The 20,228-nt window shown below is 36.7% G+C and overlaps 1 protein-coding gene across 14 annotated transcripts in view; it reads right to left on the bottom strand.

Moving 5' to 3' along the window:
* Positions 1–4,540: 4,540 nt before the first annotated feature.
* Positions 4,541–20,228, bottom strand: part of Add3 (adducin 3) — an 89,301-nt gene continuing 73,613 nt past the window's right edge. For 12 of the 14 annotated variants that reach the window (XM_069987940.1, XM_069987952.1, XM_069987948.1 and 9 more), the window contains exons 6-15: positions 19,097–19,246; positions 18,526–18,669; positions 18,310–18,408; positions 16,564–16,746; positions 15,660–15,917; positions 14,516–14,635; positions 14,007–14,093; positions 9,931–10,054; positions 7,409–7,504; positions 4,541–6,733 (exon numbers count right to left, since the gene is read on the bottom strand). In XM_069987940.1, the coding sequence (XP_069844041.1) occupies positions 6,441–6,733; positions 7,409–7,504; positions 9,931–10,054; positions 14,007–14,093; positions 14,516–14,635; positions 15,660–15,917; positions 16,564–16,746; positions 18,310–18,408; positions 18,526–18,669; positions 19,097–19,246 (1,554 nt within the window). In that variant the 3' untranslated portion in view covers positions 4,541–6,440. The remainder of the gene's footprint in view (positions 6,734–7,408; positions 7,505–9,930; positions 10,055–14,006; positions 14,094–14,515; positions 14,636–15,659; positions 15,918–16,563; positions 16,747–18,309; positions 18,409–18,525; positions 18,670–19,096; positions 19,247–20,228) is intronic. The other 2 variants (XM_069987953.1, XM_069987954.1) reach the window with 2 other exon arrangements.

Raw genomic sequence — 20,228 nt, 5'->3', positions numbered from 1 at the left:
GAAATCCTCAGAGCCTACCTCTTAACTCCTGTATTTTATAACATAACCCCTCCTCATTTCCATCCCCATCTGTCAGGGTATCTGTTACAAGTGCTTTGGGAAACGTGGGATTTTTTTCCTTAAAAATTTCACGTTAACGGGGCTGGGAGGGTGGCCCAGTGGTAAGAGTGCTTGCCCCTCATGCATGAGGCCCTGGGTTTGATCCTCAGCACCACATAAACAGAAAAGGCCGGAAGTGGCACAAGTGGTAGACTACTAGCCTTGAGCTGAAGAGCTCAAGGACAGTGCCCAGGCATACAGTTCAAGCCCCAAGACAAAAAAAAAAAAAAAAAAAATCACGTTATCAACCTGAGGGACACTGTTAGGTCCAAGAAATTCAACTGTTAACACTCCAAAGTGTATGTATGTATTTTTAATTTCCATATGGCTCACATATTTACTGGCTTTATTGGCCTTTTGAGGGGCAGAGTTTAATGATGCCATTTCAAAAACCATTTTAACAAATCATAGAATCATTTCATTGAGATTTAGTATTCACCAGCATATATCCAATTCAATAACTAGAACCAACACTGATTTTAAGGCATAGTATTTTGCCTAGTGACATTTCATTATTTGGGACTGAAAAGAAGGGATTTTCCTACCACTATGAGCAAAGTCAAGGCTGGCTCTGAAGAATGACAAAATCTAGGAAGAAAACCTAGAAGCAAAAACTGTCTTAATTACCTTTACTGCAGCTTCAGTATTAAGACTTAATCAGAAATTATATAGGCCTTAAAAATAATTGTGAATAGCTGGGCCTTGTTGCTCACGCCTGTAATCCTAGCTACTCAGGAGGCTGAGATCTGAGGATCTCGGTTCAAAGCCAGCTCCAGCAGGAAAAGCCATAAAACTCTTTATCTCCATTAAACCACCAGAAAACCAGAAGTGGTGCTGTTGCTCAAGTGGTAGATTGCTCGCCTTGAGCTGAAGAGCTGAGGGAAAGCGCCCAGGCCCAGAGTTCAAGCCCCATGACCGACAAAAAAAAAAAAAAAAAAAGTGGATGGTATACACACACACACACACACACACACACACACACAATCTACACACACACACACACACAATCTACACACACACACACACACACACAATCTATTTTCCTGCCAGGTACAAGATTTCTTTTTTGGAACCAGAATACCAAAATGTGCCACTTTGTCATTTAAAAATTTTGTTACAAGAGTACAGAAATCATCATCATGATTAACTTGAGAGAATATTCAAAAGACTCTTATGGAAAGTCTAACAATTATTAAAAATAACATTGTCTTGCTCTTGCAATGAGTTTCTCTTCTATCTTCTCATTGTAAAGTTCAAAGTGTTCATTTGCAGGAAAACAACTAATATTTAGAAAACTGTACTTATTCCTAGGGTTCTGATATAGTGTATTTTCAAGAGAAACAATAGTACAATAGAAAACTGTATGATGCTTGAATTCTGGCTCAGCTCCTACTGACGGTTGGTCAAGTCATCCTTTCTGAAAGATTCTTTACAAGTGGGAACAAGATAACTTTGCTGTAAGGACCAAATAAAATAATTTAGTATCTAAATGGGTGCCAATGACTCATAAGTTTAATCTTATCTACTTGGGAGGCTAAGAATGGAGTATCACAGTTCCATGACAGCCCAGGAAAGTTTTCAAGATCCCTTCTCAATCATAGGTATAAGGCTGCATACCTGGCGTCCTAAGGTATTTGGGAGGCTGAGAATGCAGGGATCAGGGTTCCAGGCCAACCAAGTCCTTGAGACCCTATCTTCAGAGGCACTCTGGATGCAGTAGCACACAATGGAAGTGTAGCTCCTGCCTAGCAAGTGCAAGGCCCCACGATCAAACCCCAGTAATGAAAAACAAATCAACGACATTCAACTGGCAACTTTAGACTGCACCTAACAATGGGTAATCAGAATAAAGCTCTAAATCCAAACTCAGATATTCTGAAGTTCCCTCAATTAACTAAAATTAAACTGCATCCACTATTGCCCCCTAATGGTCATTCCTTAGAAGTGAAACCCTTTTGGTAAATGTTTATAGTTTTTTTCTACTTGAAGTTACTCCAAACTTGTTCTTGTTCTGCTTATTCTAGCCTATACATTTGGTTTTTCTCCAAGAACAACTAGTCTAATTACATTCATTTTAAAAAGGTAGCTCCAGTCATTATTTTAAAACTACTTGTATGACTGGACAGGTGAAATGGCTGCCTTTTCGGGCTTTAAAAACTCCCTTGCTTCTAATATGGGAAGTCAAAAAGACAAAGAGCTTCTTCTGTCTCATAAGCAAGGGCACAAACACCTTGCTCTCCAGATACATGGTACAGTCAAGAGCTAGTTCTCCAACCAAAAAGACTTTTTGTCACCATAGCTTATCATGGCTTCTCAACTTCTTCATGTGATTTGTTGGGGAAAATTCTTTCAAATCAGCCAATGCTTTATCCCAGATATACTTATATGAAAATGTCAGTTCACCATGGCTAGACAAACTCAGGGAATTGCTTCTGCCTAAAGTTAACCACCCTTTCTCCCCCCCAAAACCCCAAACCATATACTGGAACCATACCAAGACTAGCACAGATGGGTACTAGTAATTTTGAATCTATGGGAAGAACACTAGCACGTCCCTTTCCATCTTCTATAAACTTTAGTTGCATCATTTACAAAATGGGGACACTCTGTTGGCACGATGGGGATGCCAAATGAGTAATATATGAGAGTACTTAGCTGAGAAGTATTTAGCATAATCTCTGCTACAGAAACCATCAAAAAAGATCGTCATTACCAACTAGCTCCTTAGTCAAAAAGAAGTCAAGGAGGCCTTTTATTACCACTCTCAGACATGAAACTTCTGTGGACTCAAGTCTATAAGTTTCTGAGACCACAATTTTCAGTGTGTTCTTTCTCCAGAGGTACTGTGGCAGTCACACAGGTGATATTTGTATTGTGAAATGGGACCCACTAGAACCACAAAGAGGAGAATAATCCACAGTGAGGAGACTAAGCAACAAATGAAATGTCTTCCATGTTCTGGTTATTTCACAAAAATGGTACCAACAGTCTAAGAAATGAATACAAGTACTGGAAGCACATTGGATTGTTAGCCTCTCATGCCCTCTAGTGGCTAAAAGACATTTTACAAAATTCCAGTACACACACACACACACACACACACACACACACACACACACACACACACACACACACACACACACACACACACACACACACACACACACACACACACACACACACACACCACCTCTTAGTTAAAAAAATTAATCACATTGCTTTTATGTGTGTTTGTTTTCAGCCTATGTTTAAAAAAGAGGAGCCAGTGTTAAAAGAAATAGATGCTGTCATAATTTTGTACATTTAGTTCTATTTCCTGTTGAATGACAATACTGATCTATAAAGAAAAAGGTAACAGCAGCTTCTCTTCAAGCTATATTAACTCTCAAATGAGAAACTGAGGGCAAGGGTCATTGTTGCTTTAGAGAACTGGATTTTCACATGAGCATCTTTCTGACACAACAATTTTTTTTTCAACCACAGGCTTATTTACAAGCCAAGGTAACAATGGATGGTGCCCAAAACTATGAATCTATTCTTCTCTGCCCAGGTCCTTCATTTCTGTAATAGGTAACTTTAGTTGACTAACCAGAACCCTCAATTAACACGATTTCCTCCTCTTGTACTCTAACCATCTATTTTTAGGACAAAACGAAAAAAAAATCACAAGAAATTATTCATGTGAGGGAGTTAGTTTGAAAATTCCCTGAGTTATTTTAAGCATAAACAACAGAATATAAATTGCATTCACACCACGACAATCAACATATAGAAAATACATAAATAATCAGGCAAGAGCTAAAAGAAAATGAAATACTTGAAATGTTAATGTGGTGGAATGGTGAATGGTTTCTGATTCTGTTGTAATTTGTATTACTAAACTGAAACTTAAAGAGGGGACAATATAAAAACTCAGTTCATGAGCTGGGAAGGTGGCTCAGTGGTAGAACGCTTGCCTTGCATGCTTAAGGCCCTGGGTTCGATTCCTCAGCACCACATAAGCAAAAAGAAAAAAGCCGTAAGTGGTGCTGTGACTCAAGTGGTAGAGCGCTAGCCTTGAGCTGAAGAGCTGAGGGACAGTGCCCAGGCCCAGAGTTCAGGCCCACGACTGGACGCACCCCTCCAAAAAAAAAAAAAAACCTCAGTTCATATCTTCATCGGAAGCCCATACCCTATCAAGACAAAAACAGTTCTATTAGAAAGCATTTCTTCCAGTATGAACTGATCAAGAAAAGTTTCATTACACACCTATATATTATATATGTTAATATGATTAAAAATTTTAAAATATGATTTTAACTTGAGAACACATTTATAAAAATATTCCTTGTTTAGTAACATTAATCTTACTCATGTATAAGATGTACATTTCATCTAATTGAGATATAAAACAAACCATAGGCTAAGGAACCTCTCCAAAATGGAAACTATAGGATACCAATTTCGTATATTTAAAATACTGTTTATTTGTGATTTAACATTAATTAGCATAACATCTAAGAGCAATATCTGATAACATTTATACATTTCTTTTTCCACAGGACACAAAGGTTCATTGGCTCATTCATTATGCCAAAGCAAGTAAATAGAGGCATTAGCAAAAGGTGCAATAGTTTACTGTTGCATTTAAAAAATATTTATGCACATTGCATTCATTTAAGATATATATATATTTTAAAAGTTATGGAAAAGCATAGTTCACAGGTTACTGTTTCTTCATACATTGTAATACAACATAAATGATGTAGAATACAAAGCAATCCTCAAATACACAGTTAAGCAACTGAAAGTTTCCACTAAGAGAATAAAACACAGATTGCAGTAGTTAGTGAGATCTAGACCGACGTTTCCAGGATCTGTTTCAACTCTGTATCATATGCACACAGTCAAACAGACCCAGCCTGGAATACACTACAATTAATGTAAGTTTTGCATGCCAACTCACTGTCCAGAACACTTTGGATTTACCCACTGACCATTTCGGATCATCGATTTTACATTGATTTATGACATCACTTGGGAAAAGGGAAAATAACTATATTAAGTCTAGGTTTAAATTTGTATTTACATTAGGAAAAAAGTTAAAAGAAAAAGAAAACTTCGTAAGAATCAAGAAGTGGTAGTTTTCTCACTTGGTGGGATTGACATTCTGATTTTTTTTTTTAGTGCTGACTTGTAAAAATACACAAATAGAAGGATTTGACCCTCTTGAAACTCAAATAACAACTAAGACACTAGTTTTGGCAGATAAGCAGGATTTTAGAAATCTGGATGTGCTTTCAGTAAGTCACACTACATATCCTATTGTATCAAACTAGAATTCTTCTCACATCTCATCTTTTGTTCCCTTAATTACTCTCTTTCCCTTTCATTCTTTTCCTTTTCATTATGAGATGTTCTTCATTCATTAGCAATACTAAGAGAAAAATACATTGTAAGGTCCAAATATTAAGCTAGATATGCCCTTTTGATACGAAATCCCTGGATTCTTGAATTCTATTGAAGTATGCTCAGTACCAAGCAGCTTCAAATATGCTCTACTCTTTAATGATTGGCTAATATGCACATAACACTTTTATACTGAATGGTATACAAACATCTCAACATACAAAAGTTGTTTTTGCCAGAGTTAAACTAAATAACCTATGTTATGTGTACAAAATCCCCTCTTTGAAAAATAAGGGGCTTTCTAAACTAATTAAAAAAGGAAGTCCTCAAAAATTATAGTTTATTAAAATGACTTTTCTTGGCAAATAAAGTTACTTCAGGTGAGGGAATTTTATACTATGAATAAAATTCCAAACGAATCTTTTCTTAAAACTTTTTAAAAAATTATGTGCCAGTGTACACTAATGCTATAGATTCTTGACTTAAATGCTTTTAAAGCATTCTGTTAATAACCCATTAAAACAATGGGGACCCACAGGATACAGTCAAAAATCATGGTAAAAAATTATAATCTGATTACCAAGTGAAGCAGGTGTTGAGAAATAACAATTCTCAGTTGTTCACTGGCAATTTCTTTCCAGCAGTTATTATGGAGAAGGCCTGAAGTAATTCAGACAGATATCTGTTAGTGGTGAACTATATTATACTTTATGAGGATAGAGCTAACTAAAACTAGAAAATGCTTTAAAATTCAAAGCCATTTTGGAAATATAAAAAGAGATGAATTTGAAAGATTTTTCATGTTTTTCTTTTAGTAAAACCTCTTTCCAGTTCTTGAAGTCCAGTTTGCTACATACCCCAAATCTGATCTACCACTGTATATTAATGATCAACTTAAATGTTGTATTTAAATGTGCAATGTCACATTGTAGAATAATAATTACAAAAAAACTTTAGGCTTCAACTTTCTCCTTTTTTTTGTTCTTTTTCAGAAAAGAAGGAGTGCGGAATTTCTTCTTTTTCTTGGATGGTGATTTTGATGGTGAACCATCGGGTGACAGAACTTCCTCAATCTTCTCTGGTGACTTAATGGTAATTTCGATGTTCTCTATGGTCGTGCTTGTAGTTAATCTACTCACTCGCTTAGCAAGCTCATCGTCAACATCATGTAGGTCATCCTTGCCGTTTACTACCATGACAGGTACATCCATGGAGATGAAGCTCTTGGAAAACAGCTCATGGTTTTCTACAAAAGGGGAGGTATTTTTTTTTGGGGGGGGGTGGTTATTTTACTTGGTTAACGTTTTTTTGCTAATTTTAAAAACAAAAAGGTTTATTAGCAATGTACTAAGGCATTGCTTTTATTCTAATGAAATCATTATTTCAATAAACTGAATCTATCAGCATGAAGCTACCTTTCTTAAATGATATCAAGGAGAAGAAAACAAAGTTTCTATGTCTAAAAGTCAAGGCTAGATAATTCTGGTTTGATGGTATGACAGTTTAATTGTAAACCAAGTCACTATAAGTAAGAAAAGATAATATATACTTTTGTTTCGTTTTGGGCTCATTTGACAATCAAAACTGAAAACAATTTCATGCTCCTGATTGAAAGATGCATATCATAACTCATTAATTTTAATTCCACAAATTCTTATGAACTATAGAATATGCATTGTACTCATAACTGTCAGGTTGAATTTCAACCTCTTTGTACAACTAATTAAATACTAATTTAAAAGAACTATTGGTTGATGAAATCCAGATTAAAGTAAATCTATACATGTTGAGCAAAAGTAGCACCACATTAATAAAATCCATGGTATGCTTACTGTGAGTAATCATTTAGTGTCTTATATAAATACAAATAATGGGGCAGGCTCTCAAAAACACTGAACTTGACAAAAATTTCATTGAATACCTTCAAATTTTTCAGGGGCATTTTGCGGTGACTGAGTTTGAGAATGAATTTGTGAAACAGATGAAGCGTCATCTGAGAGTAATTCCTGCTCAGCGTCTGTAGGATAAGAGTTTAGTTATAAGCCATGCAAAACAAAGAAGCATGAGATTTCAGGGAGGTTAGTGAATATATCAAATGACTATATACAGAGATGATAAATTCCTCAGCTAGGATCTGAGCATGCTAATAGTTATTACATAGACCAATAATTATACATCAAAAGGAGATTAGTGTATTAAGACTCTGGCTGTTAACAGTCATTATATACATACAGGGTTAAAAAGGAAACACAGCTGTTGGCAGTCCAGGCAAATTCTATGTGTGTATTTAGCTAGTGTTAGGAAACCAAAATCAACTGAGCAATCCAACAAAGAGAATTCTGAAGCCTCATCAATGCTGCCATATTAACAAGGCAGAATGGTTCGCTAAAGTTTTGAAAATACCAAATTAATAATTGCCGTTAGAGCAATATTAGTGAGTTAATTCAGGAGGTCAGTAAATATAAAAAGAAACTACTTAAAAATTATATAAAAAAGAAGATAGTTCTAGAATACAATATTTGTTTTACCTGGCATCATTAGGCTTTCAAAAAGTAAAAATAAAAAGGGACATTTAACAAAACACCAAGTAACACAGAAAACTTCCTATTTATGTCAGAAAAGTTCAATAAGCAACTCAGAACATTTAGTGTAAGTACATTAATTTGTTAAGATGACTTGTTTTTGTGACAAAGGCACTAACACATGGATAAAAATTCTTTTTTGGTCAGTGGTGGGGCTTGAACTCTGGGCCTGGGCGCTGTCCCTCAGCTCTTCAGCTCAAGGCGAGTGCTCTACCACTTGAGCCACAATGCCACTTCTGGTTTCTGGAGTCTCACAGACTTTCCTGCCTGGGCTGGTTTTGAATCGTGATCCTCAGATCTCAGCCTCCTGAGTAGCTAGGATTACAGGTGTGAGCCACTGGCACCCAGCATGGATAAAAGTTCTTTAATGGCTTCTGCTTTATTTTGTGTAAAAATTCTAACTGTATGTTGCAGATGAACTAAAGCAGAAGCTCACACCTTCTTTTAGGGTCTCTAAAGCCATTCATTTCCACATGTATATCATATACAATTCATCTATATTTTTCATGTGATTCATGGACTGTCTGAAACTTATTCAAAGTTTCCAATTAGTATCCAATTAGCAAGGACATTTTATTAACAAGACAGTTAAAAAAAATTCAGCATCTTGTTAAATAGCCTACTCTGGTCTTGAATTTGTGATTCTCTTGCCAAGTGCAGGGTTACAAATATGTGCCACTAAGTCTAGTTCTTTATGAACAATCCTTAACTAAAATACTAATAAACTACTTATTAAGCGTTTCAAAGTCATAACAACTCAACTGCATTAGAATGCACATGCTTAAGAAAAGTCAAATCAAAATTCTGAAAGTTTGTTTTAAATGTTGACTTTGAAATTAACATACTGGTTGGTAGCTTAAGATACAAGGGATGAAGATTTTTTTTTTCATGTTAAAATCACACTTGTGAATCCGTGACAATTTCAAAATAACATGTCTGGAAGAAGCTACATATCATGAAATGTTTAAATCTATTAGTACATATGTATCTAGTTTGGCTAGTACTTCTTTGCTCATCTGGGACCTTCCTTCCTTCCTTTGCTCATCTGGGACCTTCCTTCCTTCCTTCCTTCCTTCCCTTCCCTCCCTCCCTCCCTCCCTCCCTTCCTCCTTCCTTCCTTCCTTTCTTCCTTCCTTCCTGCCTCCTCCCCCCTCTCTTTCTGTCTTGTTGTGGGGCTTGAACTCAGGGCCTGGGTGCTATCCATGAGCTTTTTACATTCAAGGCTAGCACTCTACTACTTTTTTTTTTTTTTTGGTCGGCCGTGGGGCTCGAACTCTGGGCCTGGGCACTGTCCCTCAGCTCTTCAGCTCAAGGCGAGCGCTCTACCACTTGAGCTACAGCGCCACTTCCGGTTTTCTGGTGGTTTATTGGAGATAGGAGTCTCACGGTCTCTCCTGCCCGGGTTGGCTTTGAACCGAGATCCTCAGATCTCAGCCTCCTGAGTAGCTAGGATTACAGGCGTGAGCCACCAGCGCCCGGCTAGCACTCTACTACTTTGAGTCACATCTCCACTTCCGTTTTCTGGTGGTTAACTGGAGATAAGTCTCATGAACTTTTCTGCCTGGCCTGGCTTTGAACCATAATTCTCAGACCTTAGCCTCCTGAGTTGCTAGGATTACAGGCATGAACTACCAGCACCTGGTTTAGGGTTTCCATTTTAGAAATAGCCAGCATTTAAACTGCTTTTTGAAGTTTTCTCTCCCTGTTATGTGGTAGCTCTTTGCATTTCAGCCTGACTTGAATTTGGTGATGAAATAGAACAAGTATAAAAAGGTAGTTTAAAACTCATGAATGCCTTTTATCATCCAACTTGAGGTATTCTAATGTGGTTATCCCAGAGTTAATCTAATAATTAACTAACCTTCCAGACCTTGCTGTTTCCTTTCGATTGTCTTCTTATATTCTTCAAGTTCTCCTTCTGTGAGATGACTGAATGGGTTAGGAGGAGCTGGTGGGCCATTATCATCATCTTCAAAGTGCATAGTCTTACAAAGAAAAAAACTAGATTATCCAGTTTTCTACCCATTTGCCCATCCATGCATCCATTCATCCATGCAAATACAGATACAGAGAAACATATATATATATAAAGTATGTATATATATATATATATATATATATATAAATGTTTACATGTTTGTGACTCCCTAATTCAAAGCAATTATAAGAAATGACAAAACAACATTCTTTGTTTAAATACTCAGATTTAACATTCTTGGAATCTACAGATCCAATGAATTAAAATTGCTAATTTCTCTATAAAGATGAATATGAAGATTTTATTATTTTCTGTGGTGCTGTGAATCCCAGGGCCTTCTATTCAATAAGTGATCTACATTCCCAGTCTAGTAACATTTTTGTTGTTGTTGGTGGTGGTGGAGCTTGAACTCAGAGCCTGGGAACTGTTTCTGACCCTTTTTTGCTCAAGGCTAGTGATCTACCACTTTGAGCCACAGCTCCACTTCTGGTTTTCTGGTGGTTAATTGGAGGTAAGTCACATGGACTTTCGGGCCTGGCCTGGCATTGAACCATGATCCTCAGATCTCAATCTCCTGAGTAGTTAGGAGTATAGGCGTGAGCCAACCAGTGTGTAGCTATTTATAACTTAAAAAAAGTAAGATAAGCTCTAATAAACTTCACATAAGAAATATTTTGAAAAACCAAGAACTGCTTCACTTCACCAACCTTTGTAAGACTTAGAAAAAATAAAAACTGCATTAAAAGAACATCTTTAAATTCATTTTGAAAATAAAATAGAAAATATACTAATGAGACTTTGTTATACTTGGTAGATAGAATTTATGTTCTATCTATCTTTTTGTGAGTGTGTGTCAGTCATGGGGCCTGAACTCTGGGCCTGGGGGTTGTCCCTCAGCTCTTCAGCTCAAGGAGAGAGCTGTATCACTTAAGCCACTGCGCCACTTCATTTTTTTCTGCTTATGTGGTGCTGAGGAATCAAACCAGGGCCTCATGCAAGGCAAGCACTCTACCACTAAGCCACCTTCCCAGCCCAGAATTTATGTATTTTTTATCCTTCCCCAAACTCCACTTAAATGATAATAAACACAAATTTTTATCAGCATAAATCAATTGTATAAAATGATGGTTGTGAATGATACTTTTGTGCATGCATATAACACATTTTCCTAATAGTTCCTGTCTACTTTAATTTTTCATGATCTTACATTCTTCCTTATATGGGAAGGTTTATTTCACTTAACATTATAAATGATCTTCATGAAGTTCCATCTATTCTTATAATATCATTTTTTTTCCCCCAGTCCTGGGCTCTGTCCCTGAGCTTCTTTGCTCAAGGCTAGTGCTCTATCACTTGAGTCACAGCGCTACTTCCAGCTTTTTCTGAGTAGTTTAATGGAGATAAATGTCACATGGACTTTCCTGCTAAGGCTGGCTTCCAACTGTGATGTTCCAATCTCAGCCTCCTGAGTAGCTAGAATTACAGCTGTGAGCCACCAGTGCCCCGCTTTTTCACTTTTATACCACATATTCTTCATTTATTTATTACTTGTTTAGGGGGACCTAATCTGATCTTATGACTTGGCTATAGAGAAAAGTGCTGTAATAAACATGGACATGCTGGGATCTCAATTAGTAGCTTTGTAGAAAGAGCGAAACTGTTTCTTTTCTATTTTTTATAAAATAGTTTGAGGAATTATTGAGGTACTGAGGTATTATTCTTCTTTAAAGATCTTATACAATTCAGCAGTGAATCTATCCAGTATGTTTTCTTTGATGGCAGTTTATCACTACTTTTGACTTGTTGTATATTATTGTCTTCTTGATTCAATTTTGATAGATCATATGTATCTAGAAATTTATCCATTTCCCCCAAGATTTTAATTTATTGGAATATGATTTTTCAACATATTGTTCAATGATCTGAATTTCATTGGTATCTACAGTATGATTCCCTTTTTATCTTTTACTAATTTGTGTCTTTGCTCTCTTTTAGTTTTGTTAAGGGTTTGTTGATCTTACTTCCAAAGAACAATTCTTTATTTTACTGATCATATCTATATAAATATATTAGTATAATATATATATGTATATATATATGTGTATATACACACACACACACACACACACACACACACACACACACACACACACACACACACACACACACACACACACACACACACACACACACACACACACACACACACACACACACACACACACACACACACATTAGTTTTTTGTTTGTTTGTTTTTTTGGTCCAGTCGTGGGGTCTGAACTCTGGGCCTGGGCGCTGTCCCTCAGCTCTTCAGCTCAAGGCTAGCGTGCTACCACTTGAGCCATAGCACCACTTCTGGTTTTTTCTTTTTCTGCTTATGTGGTGCTGAGGAATCGAATCCAGGGCCTCATGCATGCAAGGCAAGCGCTCTACCACTGAGCCACCTTCCCAGCCCATATATTAGTTTTAATTACAGCTTTTACCTTCCTTCTACTAGTTTTAGGGCTGTTTTTTTATTTTTCTGTAACTTTGAGATAGATCATTATTTAATCTCTCTCCCCTCTTTCTCTTTTTCCTGAAGTACTAGGGGTTGAAGCCATAGATTGGCACATAGTATCTGATTATTTTTTCAGTGTAGGAACATAGAATTATAAACTTTCCTCTTAGAAATACAGTCAGGCCGGGTGCCCATGGCTCACGCCTGTAATTCTAGCTACTCAGGAGGCTGAGATCTGAGGGTCATGGTTCATAGCCAGCCTGGGCAGGAAAATCTGTGAGATCTCCAATAAACCACCAGAAAACTGGAAGTGGCACTGTGGCTCAAGTAGTAGAATGCTAGCCTTGAGCTGAAGAGCTGAGGGAGAGAGCTCAGGCCCAGAGATAAGATCCATGACCAAAAAAGAGAGAAATACTTAACAGTCAGAAGACAAGAGTATAATACACTTCATATTTCACGGGAAAATTATTTGCACACACCCACAAATTTTTTTTTTGGTTCAGTCGTGGATCTCTGGGCCTGGGAACTGTCCCTGCATTCTTCAGCTCAAGGTGAGCGCTCTACCACTTGAGCCACAGTGTCACTTCTGGTTTTTGGTGGTTAATTGGAGATTGCCCAGGCTGGCTTTGAACTGCAATCCTTAGATCTCAGCCTCCTGAGTACCTAAGATTACAGGTATGAGCCATTAATGCCCAGCTATTATTTATTTTAAATAAACTCTTCCTTGTATTTTCTCTTTTCTGAAATTGGAAATCAATTCATAATTTATGGTTTCCTACAATATAATTTGCAGTGTTTTTCCTTTAGTGATATATAAAGTAATGATAATGAGGAGGTCTGAAATTGATAAATAACAAGAAAATGCTGTGTGTGTGTGTGTGTGTGTGTGTGTGTGTGTGTGTGTGTGTGTGAGAGAGAGAGAGAGAGAGAGAGAGAGAGAGAGAGAGAGAGAGAGAGAGAGAGAGAGAGAGAGAGAGAGAGAGAGAGACACTGTACTGGGGCTTTAATTCAGAACCTCACAATAGTACTTCTATCATTTGAGTTATACCTGGTTGGAAGTATAACTCTACATAACAAGATTCATTATGTAGCCCTGGCTGGCCTCAAATTTGCAGTCCTCCTGCTTTAGCCTCCAAAGTAGCTGAGATTACAAGTATGCATTCCTATCTCATAAAGATATAGAAACATGAAGACAATTGGTAGAAGCATTTTTTAATTGCTAGAAGCAATTTAAAAAGTGGAAAGTTCTTACCCCTAGAATTTGAGGGTGTTATTTGAAGTTTTGTGGACTATTTATTTATTTATTTTTTGGTGGTACTAGGGTTTGAATTGGGACCTCAAGCTTGCTAGTCCGGTACTTGGATTATTAATTCATTTTAATTTTAAAATAAAAAAATTCCTATTTAAAAGGAAAGAAAAGTTATGTGGCAGATAAAAAAGATGATGTTGCTTCAGACTTACAGAAGGAGGTTTATCCACAACAATTCCAGCAAGCAGCTGAGACTGTGGTCCTGCTGTTTTCAAGTCATACCTGTTTTGTTCCCGAATCTGAATTGAAACACAGTAACAAGTTCTTGGGTACAACTGTATAGATAACTTGCCTCCTTTTTGACTGAAAGCTTATTATTTGACACTTCCAAGTAAGAGTCTAATCAACTTCCACCTTTATAAAGACCCCTTTCACCATCTGTAACTCTCATTAATCCCCATTCTTCCTGGTATGTAATTTTCTGTTGTCTTACACTGTTAGTAATACCAGGACTCTTCAAGGCAAAAATCTGTTTAACACTTTTCTTTCATGTACCTTGTTCACCAAGAACAGGACTAGAATTATTTGATATAAACTAATATTACTGAATTAAGTTTTTCTGTATTCAAACTAAACTTGTTAGTAATCATATTTCATCACTAGTGATTTAAACATGCAAGAGAATAAAATGTCTCATTTGGCCACAGAGACTTTGCCTTACCTTATTTCTCTTTTCTAGAACCTCATTCGGGTTTGTATTTAAAGGAACAAACTGATTGGGATCTTCAATTTTAATAGGTGTTCCACTACTAACTTTAGAGGAGTCCTCTGCTTTCATCCACTAAAGAATAAAACATTTATTAGAATGAAGCTCTGCATCAAGGAAAGATGATTAGGTATTGAGCAAGTACAATCTCCAGGGGGACATATATTGTCAATCTTTCAAAGAATCTCGCTAAACAATATATTAGTGGTCATTTTGTATCTCACACTTGTTAGAAAATGCATTATAAAAGCATTCACTTAAAAATTATCAAATGCAGTTACAGTTCACTTGTATACTCAGTCACACTGTTAAACTTTTTCCTCTTGATAACTGAAAGTATGATGAGGAAACTATTTCAAATACAGCCTGATCTGTATGCACTCACATCCAGAGTTCTGCTTTCTGCATTGAATTACATCAGATGGCTAAGAAGTCAATGAAAAGGATTCAACTGTATCAGAGAGACTGTTTTCTAGCCTATTTTTTGTAACTTATTTACTCCACATTACAACCCTTAGAGAAGATTAACATTTAGACTAAGGAAAAACATTCTGATGCCTAAGGAATTTCTACTGATGTTACTGATTTTGAATAACTAATTTTGAATACTTAGAGAACACTTGGTATATATAGTTCTCTAAAACCAAACAAATGTGAAACAATTCTAAAGAAGGTAAAATAACCTGTTTCTATAAGATCTTGTTTGGCACAACTTCATATTGGTAGTTTTAACAGTTCTAACTCACTGCTGCAATAAGCTATATTTTAATATCATGTAGTGAACAAGAACAAAGCTTGAGTTAGACTACTGGCATTCAAAGTCTGACTCTATCATCAAAAAAGATTAGTTAGCTTTCCTGCCTGTTTTCTCATTGGTAAAGTAGGGAGAAAATAACATCTATTTTATGTTATGAGAATTAAGTAATCTAATTCATGTATAACACTTTAAACAGAGAATAAAATACAGTGGGTTTAGAACCTTGTAAATGATACCAATATTATATTCTTCTTCCCCAATAACTGAAACACAGAATATTCAGTTCATGAGTAACCAGGCAAAATATTTAGAAATAGCAAATGATGTAAAATAGTGGCATACTGTGATTTTGGTCCTGGGACTTGTTTCCCCATTCCGAGACTCCTCAGGCACATTCACTTTCATGTAAGTATTTGGGGAATTCAGCCATCTTGTTTTTTCACGCTGCTGTCTCTGTGCCATGTATTTGAGAGGAGAGAGTGGTACTGTATCATCTTCAAAGGAAAAAGCAGTCACAGTTGCTGGGATTTCCACATCACTTTTGTGTCTGGGCTTCTCTCGAATGAGAGGATGCCTATAAGCATAGCCTGTTCTGTACCCCTAAAGGAGGGAGAAACGACATTCAAAGCTATTAAACCTGTACAGCATTTGAAGTCTATTTCTTTAAACAAATGATTAAAATGATGTTTTCATTGAAAAACAAAGGTGAAAACATTCTCTTACACCCGATATAACCTCCACATAATACTGAATTTGAAATTAAGCAAATTTCAAGATCTAAGTAAAACTGACTTCAGATGGCACTGCAGCTTCCAATCACACTATTTATTGTCCCTGACAAAAGTGATTTCTATTTTGTGTTGTTGTTGATCATGGGGCCTGAACTCTGGGCCTGGGGGCTGTCCTTCAGCTCTTCAGCTTAAAGCTAGAGCTCCACCACTTGAGCCACAGCATCACTTCAGGCTTTTTCTGCTTATGTGGTGCTGAGGAATTAAACCCAGGGCCTCAAGCATGCAAGGCAAGCACTCTACCACTGAGCCACCTTCCCAGCTCCTGATTTCTACATTTCTGATCAGAAACATTACCTTCCTAAAAAAGTGTTTAAATTATATCAAAATACCTTGCTAGAGTCAAGCTCTAGTCTTGAAAGAGTAAGGAGCATGTTCTAAAACCAAAAGGAGACAGAAGTGACGTCTCTTGAATCTGAAGACATAAAACTTAAGTTTATGTTTAATTTTTTACCTACCAAATTGTCCAAAGTCCTCATCAGTCCTTCAAACTCAATCTCGCCAACCTTCCACTTCTGATGGGAACCCATATTAACACCTCCTCCTCCAGATGCTGCGATATTATGAGTGCAAGCTTTATACTTCTGAAGATCCAGTATAAGAAGATTATCTATTCCACCTGCTCCTGCTATTGCCCGTACCTGTAACCAATGGTAAAACATATAATAAAGATTCAAAATAATAAAGACTGTCATGAGTACTTTACTGTCAAAAAGGCACAATCTCAATTTGGCAAATACCCATAATGCTCGTTCTGTCTACTATCAACAAAAACAAAGTAACACTACTGTGCAAATTGGCAGCCAAGTGTCTTTTTCCTGAATGTAAAAAAGTTGCTTTCTAAAATTCTGATTCTCTTGCTGGAAAACATATTCAGATAGAGCCATACCTTAACATATTTCAAACTGAGTCACTCCCCAAATTTCAAAGTTCTTTTCTTGAAGATTTCTATGGATATCTATTTAAAGCCTTTATCGAAAGGTATAATTTGAAAGGAATAGAGATATTGCACTTCACATTTAAGAACATTTTGGCAGATGTTACAGTTTATTGTGTTAATTAAGCTTTCCATAGTCTCATTTGAAAAAAAGAACCATTATCAGAAAGAAGAAGCTAACTAAGTTAAAGTTCGTAGAAAGAGGCTGGGTATTGTGGTTCAGGCTTGTAATTCTAACACTAAGGAAGCAAAGGCAAGGCCAGCCTGGCTATATAGTGAGACCCTGTCTAGGAAAAACAAAAAACGAAAACAAAAACAAAACAAAAAAAAACCTAAAACACCTAAAAAAGATTTTTTGCTGTGCTCTTTCAAATAAATTAGTATTTGTTTCAAGAGAATCTGCTTGATTTTAAGAGGGAAATTAGGGTCTATATACCCTCACCTTCTCTGAGAAAAAAATAAAAATAAACATCCAAGCTACTATAATAAAAATACTAAGGAATTGTTGGGAACTCTATGAGTTCAAAAAACTTATATTAGCTGGGCGCCATTGGCTCATGCCTACAATCCTAGCTACTCAGGAGGCTGAAATCTGAGGATCATGGTTTGAAGCAGGAAAAGTGTTTGAGACTCTTATATCACCAAAGAAAGTACAGAAGTGAAGCTTGGTTCAAATGGTAGCGTACTAGCCTTCAGCAGAAAAGTGCAGGACAGCACTCAGGCCCCGAGTTCAAGCTCTAGGATCAGCATAAAAACAAAATCAAATACTTATGAAATTAATCCTAGCTTTAAAAAATGGCTACAACACATGTCTTTTCATGATTTGCAGCTGTTTTTATCTATTAGTACCAGTACTAGAGTGAGAAAATGGAGAAATGGAGAAAGTAAGATTAGTGGGAAAATTACATTTATAAGGTTTCAGGGTGTGTGTGTGTGTGTGTGTGTGTGTGTGTGTGTGTGTGTGTGTGTGTGTGTGTGTGTGTGTGTGTGTGTGTGTGTGTGTGTGTGTGTGTGTGTGTGTGTGTGTGTGTGTGTGTGTGTGTGTGTGTGTGTGTGTGTGTGTGTGTGTGTGTGTGTGTGTAATGCAATGCACATTTTCTTATTTTCAATTCCATACATGACTAAGTTCATGTCCCTTTTTTACTTGGATAAAGTAGAACTTTTAAAACAAAATGCTACTGATCAATAGAGCTTTGGAAATAAACATAAAATCCAACTGAATAAGCAAATAATAAAGCAGTAAGAAAGGGAGAATCATTTCTCCTACCTGAATCTCACAGGCCATCTGTACACAAAAAATATAATGAAAAGCTTCTTCAACTGTTTCTCCAAGTGCTACTACTCCATGATTTCTGAGTACCAGCACCTAAAATAGAATCCCCAGGGCAGTCACTTTACATAACTGGCATAGCTCTCATACTGTATTCATTACCAGTAGCAGCAACAAAAATTAACTCCTTAGGGTAGTAAATTTACTACGTACCTTACAACTTGGACCCAGAACTTTCTGCAGTTGAATTCTCTCCTCCTGCTCATCAAGTGACCCTTGGTAGTCATAATAAGCCACATCTCCCAGAATAAGGGATTCCTGAGAAATTGGGAGGATTCCACACTTCATCGAGGACACCTATTTGATTAGGTATATACCACAGATAACACATTTAGCTATTGCATACACTTTTATAGGAAGCTGATTCTTTACACAACTTAGGGAGCACTGCCCTGGTTAATCATATTCAACATGCAGCACACCTCCCACTTTTAATTTCTTCACTTATTCCAAGAAAAACAAAAACAAAAACAAAACTTAGGGGATGCAACACAATTTAAATGCTGTGCCAAATATTATAAAAACAAAAACTTTGCTCTAAAAATGCTGTTTTTCCAGTTGTTGCCGAGAATAGTAGCATTTGATCCCCAAAGCTATTGTACTTTTTGGGTATGCAGCAAATTTCAAACAATTCTGAATGGCAAATCTATGCCACAAATAAATGCCACAAAAACAGTATTTTCCAGAATCATTATTAATTGGTTCTGGTCCTCTGTGGACTTACAGCTGCTGTAGCAAGGGTGTGGATGTGTATCACACATTTAACATCCGGACGCATTGAATAGATTGCAGCATGGGGACTGAATCCTGTATGGTCAACTTTCAAATTAGTACTTCCCTGGTCAACCACTTCTCCTATTATGTTGACTTTCACCTGGAAAAATCAAAAACATACTCAATTGGTTCACACGTGTCAATGTTTTTTTGTGTTCTACAAGCCAATCCACAGAATTCTGGTAAAGTTTGTGTGTAAAAGGCCAGATAGTAAATATTTTAAACACAACTACCCAATTTACCACTATAGTACAAAGGCAGCCAAAAACAATTTGTAAGATAAAAGGTATAGCTTTAATCCTATAAAACTATTTACAAAATAGGACATATAAAATAAAAATACTTAGCAAGAAGTAGTTTCTACGGAACAGAATAATGTAAGCGCTTCACTGGAGGTGTGGACAAGTATACTGGCACTTGTTGAAGTGACTAGAAAACTTTCACTCCCTAACCATGAAGCAACCAGAACAATGTCTCTCCAACTGTTTTATGACATGACAGTGGCTAGGAATAGTTACGCAAAAAAGAAAATGCTAGGTCAGATTCTATGCTCGTACCAACTAAGTGATAACTACAAAATACACATAGATGGTACGTGCATGTTTTAAAAAACGTTTTAGTGCGTACAGAGTGGACATAATTCAAAAAGCTCTTTTCAAAACATGAATAGGAAGCCAGGTACTGGTGGCTCATGCCTCTAACTCTAGCTGAGAAGGCTGTTACCTAGAAGATCATGGTTTGAGGTCAGCCTGAGCAGAAACGTCCATGAGATTCAGACTCCATCTCTAAAATAACCAGCGCAAAATGAAGCCCTAAGTTCAAACCCCAGTACTAAAACAGAAATCCCAATAAACAAAAATAACAAAACAAAATCAAAACATGAACAAATTAACTGACAATTTCAAATCATTTATTAGTCTCTTCAACCATCATATTTTTCTTTTCTTTTCTTTTTTTTTCTGCTCAGTCATGGGTCTTGAACTCTGGACCTGGGCACTCACGATCCCTCAGCTCTTCATCTCAAGGTGAGCGCTCACCACTTGAGCAACAGCACCACTTCCAGTTTTCTGAATGGTTTATTG

This window comes from Dipodomys merriami, unplaced genomic scaffold (assembly GCF_024711535.1).
Source record: "Dipodomys merriami isolate MVZ:Mamm:240054 unplaced genomic scaffold, mDipMer1.0.p SCAF_35, whole genome shotgun sequence".
In the NCBI taxonomy this organism is placed as follows: domain Eukaryota; kingdom Metazoa; phylum Chordata; class Mammalia; order Rodentia; family Heteromyidae; genus Dipodomys; species Dipodomys merriami.
This window is presented reverse-complemented; position numbering and strand designations above follow the sequence as displayed.